Genomic DNA, 10,000 nt, shown 5'->3' with positions numbered 1-10,000 from the left:
TGCAAACCAATTCCGAATGCTGCTTCATAAGCCTTCTTTGCAATCATTGATAAAACAAGTTTCCTCATCGGTCTTTGACCAAATTAAACAGCAAATCAAAATACATCAATAAACTTTATTAGTCTCTAGACTTTTTCAAACTGGCACAGTAGTGTTGAATTTGAATACAATAAAGGATTGCACATATCCTGGCCTACAATTGTTACAAAACAATTTTGCAAGGGCCCCTCCAAATCAATGTTCCATCCCAGATAGATGTATTCCCTGCTATTGTACTTTAAGTTTCTGTTTTATCAAAAGTCAGTGAGTGGGAGGTAAATTATTTACATACAGCATCATAATACAAATAGAGTAAACTGGTTTCTCTCTCTCTCTCTCGCTCTCTCTCTCTCTCTCACACACATGCACACGCGCACGCACACGCACACACACACACACACACACACACACACACACACACACACACACACACACACACACACACACACACACACGCCATCTTCCTTCCATACGTGTACACACACAGAGGTAATCAAGCGTATGCATTTTCAGGCACATACAAAGACAGAAAAAGAAAAAGAATATATATATATCCATTTAAAAAAGCTTCTGAATTAAATAAATCTCACACTGCAGTTGTCTGAAATGTGTTCTAGCAAATCCTCAATCTTATTCACAGGCATTACATAAAACTATTGAGAGAAAAATTGTTCCAAAGAATTGTTATTATAACACTTTAAAATTAAAATGGTTGGTTGTCACAGTAAAATTCACCTTCCCATCTATTTTTACTTATTTGTGTATAAGCAAAACATTTTGTGAAAATTTGTTGTCTTCTCTTGCACAAACAATCACACACCTATAGTACGACATGGATCAGTATTAATGAAAGTGTTCAAAACTTCAAATATTGTTTAAAAACACCCAGCTTTGGGTTAGAGTTACGATTTTAACATAAGAATAAAATAAAGAAATTAGGAGTATACATGCAAGTCATTACAAACAGTCTAACAAAATAATTTGTTGTATCATACATACTGACTTGTCAATCAAGAGGGAAACTAAATAAAATACTCAAGAATATGTAATTGGGAATGTACAAGAAATCTGACTATAAATCCATTAAGACTATGCACTCAGATGGATGTGCTTGGATCTGAAAGTTCGTTCTAGGCACCAAGAAAAAAGGTCTTTATAATGCAATTTGGGGCAGAGTTTAAATGGCAGTATGGACTGGCAGTGTAGAGATGTCCTGAATAGTTACTTAGAATGATGAGAGCATAGAGTTCCACATTAAATGATAGACAACGCTCATGTTATTTTAACATAGCATGCCTCTGTGAAAAACCAGGCCCAATCCATCCACAAAGTAACTCTAACACAGCTGCATGTTCCTTCAGCAAGTAATGATTGTACCGTTTTTAAAAGAGATTGCTATTTTCTGTTTCAGTTTAAAGTAATTCAGACCTAATATGGCGTTTCCATCTTCATCTGGAAAAGTAAGCTCATCAAATCACCATGACAACAACCAGGTTCCACGATGCAAGAGAATCAAGTCTCAAATATTTTTTGAGATCCCTATAAACGTATAATTGACTATTAAAGAGGAAATGCAAACTAGATTATGTTTTGTAAATATGAATGAATTTGAAATTGTAGAGTTGAGGACTCTGAGTTTGGCACAATAATAAATACTGTAAGCGATGAAAGAATGATCCAGCTTTCATGGCAGTACGTAGTCTACACCCTCAGTTCCCCTTTCGTACAACCAAATGTATATAAAGTATAATATAACCCTGTAATATGGCGGTCAAGGCTGAGGGCCGAGATCTGGAAATAACAACAGAGGCCTCACTACGAGAGAGAGAAAAGGGCCAGTATTTACAGAGGAAACACAGAACTAGATCTGTGAACAGAGCTGTTCTTCATTCTAGAACGGATCCTGCACACTCTACTCTCACGTCAGCTCTCTCTGCAGACTTTGCAATCAATTACCGGAGCTCGAACACCTGTCGACATTTATGTAAATATTACATTTTTGTCCGTTTTGTTGACGGTAATCTTTCCGGCTGCACAAATTTTTTTTTCTGGCTTTCACTTTGGTTGTTTTCGAAGTATTGTCGAAACCAGGATCAAAGCAAGCTGTAAATGAGCATTGTAGCGTCGTGGTTTTCAGCCAGCTCGCTCCTGTGTTCTGCCTCGTGTCCGCTTGCGTTCTTTAGCATCACAGCAAAATGCTTTTAACGCCATCAAAATCAAACAGGTTCTTTTCCTTCTTGTTTTCAACGCAAATGTTCGCAAATCCGGACCCTCTGAGCTCTCCGTCTCCGACCACCAGGAACACTCATCACATTGTTCTTTAAAGGAACAGAAGGGGCAATGTACCACATGGCATGCATGAGCTGTCTACCACGGACAACAAGGTCTACTACGACCCTCCCGTAAGGCACATCCAGCACTGCGTCTGGAACCGACGTCGGTGTGCCTTTACCATGAGGGAGTTGAAAAGAGGAAAAATCGATGTGAGCGAGGGACCTCCGTTTCACTTGTAAGCACTCAAAATGTACCCACTGAGTCATGCCGGCCACGTACACTTCACAACACCCCAAATCAGGAAAAAGCAAAAGATTTAAACATGGAAGAATTAAGAAGAACAAAGAAGTAAGTCCATATTATAGGACCCAAAAAGGTCCGCTTCGGAGACTCTATCGGGACGACAACTGGTCTCTCCGTTTCCTGTAATACTGGGTAAGCTAGCAAATCATTAACATTATTACAAATATAGAACACTGTGAACTATTCAAATAAATAAAACTTTATAAACAACCCAAAATGATCATCATAAAGATTTGAATCATATTCGATAACATTATTAACATTATCCATACAATTATTAATAGTTTTTACCCTGTTTCAAAGACAAAAACCCGAAAAGTGATTTCGCATTCATGATTGTATTTCCGTTGTCTCGGTCAATGTCGGTTTTGGTGTCCGCGGTTGCCGGTAAGAGGCAGGGAGCGACTGTAAGGATCCACCCTTTGGAACCCACACAGGCACACACGCACTAACACACGCACGCACACACCTTCTGTTGGTTTCTGGGCCTCAGAGGTCAGGTTGGGGCTCCCCTCCCTCCTTGTTGAGACTAAAGAAGGGCTTCCTGATGGTGTCCGCAGTGGTAGGGGTCCTGCGGCAAAACATGGTTCCTTAAGTGATCTGGGACCAACAAACACAAACACACACACACACACACACACACACACACACACACACACACACACACACACACACACACACCACACGTCCGCATAGACATCCTCCAACAGCGTGTCTTGCTAGTCCTCCCTTTTCACGCTTCTCCTCGGTCGACCTCCTGTGTCCTTTACGTTCCTGCTCCTCCCCCCTGCTCCTCCCCCCTGCTCCTCCCCCCGACGATGCCCCTCCGCCCCCCTCAGACGTCGGACTCGATGCTGGACAGCTTCTCGTACACGTGTCCGTTGCTGGCGCTGCTGAAGGGTCTCTGGCCGTGTCCCAGGCCCAGCGCCTCCCTCCCCCCAACGGGCAGCATCTTGCTGGGACCGTGGTGGTTCCCCATGGCCGCCGGAAGGTAGGAGACGTTGCCCACGGAGGAGCGGATGTCCACTCCTCCTCCTCCTCCTCCTCCGCGGCTGTTGTTGAGGAGGTGCGGCTGCGTCTGGGGCTGGTTCATGTAGTAGGGCTGCCCCCCGTGGAGCAGGCACTGGTCGTCGCCGAAGGTCGGCACGAAGGGGTTCTGGTTCACCGTCTCCGGGTAGAGGGACTTAGACAGGGAGTAGGTCCCGAAGCCCCTGTTCCCCCCTCCGCCGCCGCCGCCGCCGCCGCCCCCGCTGCCCCCCATCCCGGCCCGGTCCCGCTCCCTCTGGTCCCGCTCGCCCACCGAGCGGCGGTGCAGCCCGTCGAACGAGGAGCCGCCCTTCCCCCGCTCCCCGGCGTAGCGCTCAAACACCTGGGCGTAGGGGCTGGGCCCCTCCATGAAGCGCTCCTTGTCCTTCAGGCTCACGCTCCTCGGGGGCGGGGCCTGCCCCCCGGCCCCTCCCCCCTGCCCGCCCCCTCCCCCGCGGCTGGAGCCCTCCCGCTGCAGGTCCACCACCGTGTCGTACGAGTGCTGCCGCCGCAGGACCTTCCGGCGCTGCTGCTGCTGCTGCTGCTGCTGCTGCTGCTGTGCGTGGGCCTGTGACGGGGCGGGGGCCCCCAGGCCCCCCAGGCCCCCCAGCCCGCCCTTGAACACCAGGGTGTTGCTGTCCTCGCTGATGTTGTACAGGTTGCTGGGCTGCTTCTTGCAGCACTCGCAGCGCTTCCCCCCCGCCGAGCCCGGCCTCCCCGCCACCATGAGCCCGCCCCCCTCGGGGCACACGGCGGCCCCGCCCGGCAGGCAGGCGGCGTGGTGCGGCACGCCGTGGCTCCGGCACTCCCAGTCGCCACCGGCGATGCCGCCCCCGCCGCCCCCGCCGCCGCCCAGCCCCGGGACTCCCTGCTCCCAGCAGCTGTGGGCCTGCTGCTGCCCGGCCGACGCCGCCGGCCCGCCCGCCTTCCCCTCCGCCTTCTTGGCCTTGCCCTTCAGGAAGTCCTCCACGGGCACCAGGCTGGTGCAGGCGCCGCCCGCCACCCCGCACGCCTCCTGCTCCCACTTGCCCTCCCGGGAGCCGCGGAACTGCTCCGTGTAGAAGTCCCGCAGGCTCCCCTTGTCCTTGCGGATCAGGTACGGCGAGAAGTGGGTGGACCCGCCGCCTCTCCCCCGGCGCTCTGCGGGGGGCGAGACGGCCCGGTGGGCCGCGGGCCCGTGGGGGAAGTGGTGGTGCACGGTGTGCGGGTGGGGTCTCCTCCTGAACCCCGACATCTCCGCGTCGTCGTGCTCCCGCCGGCACTTGGCCGAGGCGGGCCGCTTCCTCAGGCTGTCCCGGTACTGCCGGCGCCGCTTGGCGTTGCCCTCCAGGTTGCCGTAGGTGACGGTGTGCGTGGAGATGTCCGAGCCGTCCGAGCGCACGTTGCCGTCGTCGCCGCCCGAGCCCGCCCCGCCCCCGTTGCCGAAGCCGCCGCCGCCGAAGCCGCCGCCGCCGCCGTAGTGCTCCTGGCCCCCGATCAGCCCCGCGCTGGAGGCCCCGCCCTTGAAGGAGAAGCGCCCATACGGGGTCCCGCCTTTGAAGGACCCCTGGGAGGGCTCCCTGCCCCCCACCAGGGAGCCGGCCCGCCCGGGCGCCGGGCTGTGTCCGGCCAGCAGGTCGAACTTGTTGGTGTTGCGCTGCGTGACGGAGGCGCGCGGCTGCGTGGTGAAGATGGGCGCCACGCCGCCCCCCACGCTGTCGCCGTCAAACAGGCCGCCCTCCAGCGAGCTGGCGCTGCCCAGGCTGCGGGGCCGGCTGGGCGGCGCCCCCCCCGGGCCCAGGGGCGGGTGCAGGTGGTGCTGCAGGTAGCGGTCGGGGTACAGCTCGCCGTCCTTCAGCGGGAGCTGGCCGAAGGTGCGCTCCACCTCGCTGACGTAGTCGCTGAACAGCCCGTCGTCGGGCAGGTAGGCGGGCGGCTGCGGCGGCAGCTGGGGGAGCAGCGGCGGCGGCGGCGCCGCCTTGCCGTCGCCGGGGCGTCCCGACAGGTTGCGGCGGTGCTCCTGGATGTCGTAGATGGCCGACTCGCGGGACACGCCCCCGCCGCCGTGCCCGCCGTAGTCCAGGGCGGCGTGCGGCGAGCCGTTGAGGCCCGGCACGGCCGTCATGTCCTTGGCGGTGCGCAGCAGCCGCAGGATGTTGGAGTGCGTGTTGTTCATGTTCATGGTCATGGTCGCCGAGGGCGACGCCATGCTGGACTTGTTCTCCTCGATCTGCACGCCGTGGATGCAGCTGTAGATGCCCTGTAGGGTGGGAGGAGGGAGGGGGAGGAGGGGTGTGTGGAGAGGAGGGGGGATGGAGAGGAGGAGACCAAGGACAGGGAGAGGGAGAGGGGGGAGGGGAGAGGGGAGAGGGGAGGGTGGTGTTTGAGGGAGGGAGCGGGGGGGGGAAGGTTGGAGAGGGGGCGAGGTAAGGGAGAGGGGGTTGGGGGAAAGGGGCGAGTGTGGTGATGAGAGAGGAGGAAGTAGGTGATAAGGAGAGAGGTGAGAAGGGGGAGGACGTGTCGGAGAGAAAGAGGAGAGCCCTGTTAGAGGATAAGAACGGCACAATAGGGAACGGGAGAAGTCGGATGCGACAGGGGGGCGGGAGGGGGGGTGTCAGGGGTAGAGTTGTGGGGGCGACGGAGCTGGAATCCAATCAAGAGCATGAGGGGACTCAACAGAGAGAGAGCGATAGAGAGACCACAAGAGGTTGCATGGGGAAATAAGAGAGAGAGAGAAAGCGCGAATCAGAGAGAGAGATATCGGCAGAGTGAGCCAGACAAATAGAGGGGTCGGCCGACTTGAGGGACAGAGAGATAGACAGAGAGCGAGAGAGAGGGAGGGAGAGAGAGAGAGAAAGACAGAGAGCAAAAGAGAGAGAGAGAAAGAGAGAGAGAGAAAGAGAGAGAGAGAGAGAGAGAGAGAGAGAGAGAGAGACAGCCAGACAGAGAGCAAGAGCCAGAGAGAGTGAGAGAGAGACTGCCCCAGCCATTCATGTGGTTGGCCTTGCTCATTCCATCAGATGTAACATGTAACATCAAATGTACGACACAGTTTAATCGGCGTCGACCTTGGGCTCTGATCGGACGGAGAGCATTGTGGGAGAAGAAAGGCAGATCAAAGCCATGCCTGTAAACGACAGTTTGTTAATCCCGCTGTTCTGCTGATCAATAGTATCGATCCATTTACATTGGGCTACCGACGGCTTCCTACTCCTACTTCCGCTGTGTCGTGTCTCGTGGGGAGACACGTGTCGGAGAGGGACAGGGAGCCAATGAGGGCCAGCCACAGGACTGAAGACGGGGACGACTAAGGCGTCCTTCTTTCCTCGAAATGTCATGGCTCGGGTGCGTACATTCGAACACACACACACGTGCGTACGTGCGTTCGGGCCTGGCCAGGAGCACACAGTCAAACGTGCGTGTTTAAACGGGTCAGGGAAAAAACGCGACGCCGCCGCGACAGCAGCCGAGTCGCGAAAGGTCGCGGGCGGCGCCCACAAGCCGGCTGTTGGACCGGCGCTCATCACTGGCGTCAACTCGTCAGGAACGCCTTCCCCCTCAGTCGCGCTCGGTCCTTTGAGCAGGCATCCAGGAATCGAACTTCCTCCCACCAGGTCTCCGCTCTGCGTTAGCAATCAGTGTCATTTGGTGAGTGTTAGACGCTTCGACAACAGCGGTCCCCTTCATCTCCTTACATCAGTGGGGACTGTTGCTGCATCCTACATGCTGACCCTCACCCTCACACCCTGACACAACCCTATCTACCCTACAACACAACCCTATCTACCCTACACCAAAACCCTCACACAGCCATATCTACCCTACACCAAAACCCTCACACATCCATATCTACCCTACACCAAAACCCTCACACATCCATATCTACCCTACACCAAAACCCTCACACATCCATATCTACCCTACACTACCGTCTCAGTCGGGGCCCAATCGTTCTCTCCGTTCCGTTCCGTTGCTCTCAATAGGTGCATAAATCACCTTTCTATTCCCATCGTCCTTGACGGCGTCTAGATTAACACGGCCTTGGCATTACTGCCAACCAACTGTTTATCGCCCTAATTTGCTCGCCACAATGAAAACATCCACTTTGGCTGGAAGGGCAATATTATGCTAATGTAATGGCCCCTCAAGCACTTGTCTCTGTGGTCGTGGCGGACGCTAATCTCCCCCTTGAACACCAGTGGGTGCCGCCTGAGTGATGGAGGAGACCCAAGCAAGGTACACTTATTACGCAGTAAAAAAAAACAACGAATCTTTGACATTCAGCGGTACTCCGGAAGCCACTGTCCAGGGGAGCGGACGTTTAGCGAGGGGACTATTATTTTGTCAGGGCTCACAATTACTCAGTTCTTCAGGACCATCGGATCATTTTCACTGCGGTGTGGCTGGACGTGCTCCTATTGTGAAATGACCCTCGATTGACTCGGACTGACATTTGGGGCGATATGTTAATCATTACACCTTTGTGCGAGGAAAAATCATGAGAGGATTGTTTCGGAGGTGGGCGGGAGTGCTTTCTTTGACTAATAATGGGGGTCGTGAACTCTGGGGTCCTTTGTTGCTGGTGAACACTAAATGCAAGACACACGTACACACGGGCGAACACACACACACACACACACACACACACACAGGCGAACACACACACTCACACACACACACACACACACACACAAACAGACACACATCAAGGCGAACCCACACAAACACAAACACAGACAACCACACACACACATATACACATATACACACACACACACACACACACACACACACACACATACACATACACACACACACAGGTCCGCATACAGTTTGACCAGGTGAGTCATTATCAGCATTTATGTTGTGTAACAACCACGTATAGATTACATTAAGAGTGAACAGATCTCAGAAAGCCATAGGCGGGTACATGTGTGTGCGGATGTGTTTGTGTGTATACGTTTGTGTTTGTATGTTTGTGTGTGTGTGCGTGTGTTTGTGGGAATTGACTTTTACGCAGAGCTCCCTTTATGAGGTACACATGTATGTACATCTGGTTGTGAATGCAACCCTGAGACCACCCTGATCTCACCACCTCACTCTCCAGTCAGCCGCTGAGGATCAGTCCGGCCTCGAACCGGTTGAAACTAACTTTCCAACCAAACCAGGGCAGGAACCCTCAGAGCTGCGTGGAGGGAATTTCAGAGTTGGGTTCCAAAGCATTTATTCTTTAACAGAACTTCAATAGGAAGGCCTTCCTCCGGGCGGCTTATGTTTCGGACTCACGCCCGTAGCAGATAGGTGGAATCCAACTGCTGCCCAGTCAAGGCCAGATCCAACATTCATCTCGCAAATCCTGACAATCAGGAAGGGTCTCACCAGGCTGTTGGAGTCCCCTGTAGGGAACGTCGACCGGAGGGTGAGTACGTGGTGGACCTACCCTGCTGATGGAGAAGACGAAGCCCGGCTGGCCCGTGCAGGTGCCCATGAAGCAGAAGCGCAGCTGCCAGTAGAACCAGTGCTCGCAGATGAAGGTGATGAGGGACAGCGCCATGGCGGCGCCCAGCATGTAGAAGACGCCCGCCATGTTGTCCACGTCCAGCTGGCTGCTCATCACCTCGTTCTTCTCGTGGTGGCAGATCCCCGTCAGCCACATGGCCTCCAGCTCCTCCATCTCGCCTGCAGGCGGAGTCAACGCAAGGGGTCACAGCGGGCCAGGAATGAGTGTGTGTGTGTGTGTGTGTGGGTGTGTGTGCGTTTGTGCCTATGCATTTATGTATGTATAAATGTGTGTGTGTGTGTGTGTGTGTGTGTGTGTGTTTGTGCCTATGCATTTATGTATGTACAGTATAAATGTGTGTGTGTGTGTGTGTGTGTGTGTGTGTGTGTGTGTGTGTGTGTGTGTGTGTGTGTTTGTGCCTTTGCATTTATCTATGTACAGTATACATGTGTGCGTGTGTAAGTGTGTGTGTGTGTGTGCGTGTTTGTGCACGCCTATGCATTTATACTTGTACTGTATGAACACTCTATGATTACTTTAATACACAGTCAATTTATAATCCCCAGACCCAAAGCACACACCCCTCGCACATATGTGTGTGTAAGTCATCTTCTTGCACGGTCACTAATGTGTCTTATTTTCACTTAGTCACATCGTTACCGTTACCGTAGAGATGCTACAAACAAAAAAACAAACAAACAACAACTTGCTGCCGAGACTGCAGAGCCCTCAGGGAAGCAGGAAGCACGTGGGTCATGTGACCATGCGTTCCACGCCAAACCCCGCTCGCCCCATCACAACGCTGGGAGTGGAGGACACGTCTACAGAGATCTGTTTGATGCCTGACTGAGTGTGTGTGAGCGTGTGTGGGCGTGCTTG

At 53.4% G+C, this 10,000-nt stretch overlaps 1 protein-coding gene across 1 annotated transcript in view; it reads right to left on the bottom strand.

The window, feature by feature from the left end:
• Positions 1-10,000, bottom strand: part of LOC132453735 (glutamate receptor ionotropic, NMDA 2B-like) — a 20,029-nt gene that overhangs the window by 344 nt on the left and 9,685 nt on the right. Inside the window, exons 5-6 of the mRNA XM_060046679.1 lie at positions 9,062-9,300; positions 1-5,881 (exon numbers count right to left, since the gene is read on the bottom strand). The exon at positions 1-5,881 is cut by the window's left edge and continues 344 nt beyond it. Of these exons, the coding sequence (XP_059902662.1) occupies positions 3,452-5,881; positions 9,062-9,300 (2,669 nt within the window). The 3' untranslated portion in view covers positions 1-3,451. The remainder of the gene's footprint in view (positions 5,882-9,061; positions 9,301-10,000) is intronic.

The sequence above is a fragment of the Gadus macrocephalus genome, chromosome 3, assembly GCF_031168955.1.
Source record: "Gadus macrocephalus chromosome 3, ASM3116895v1".
NCBI classification, from domain to species: Eukaryota; Metazoa; Chordata; class Actinopteri; order Gadiformes; family Gadidae; genus Gadus; species Gadus macrocephalus.
Note: the sequence above shows the minus strand (reverse complement) of the source record. Positions and strands in the feature narration are given on the sequence as shown.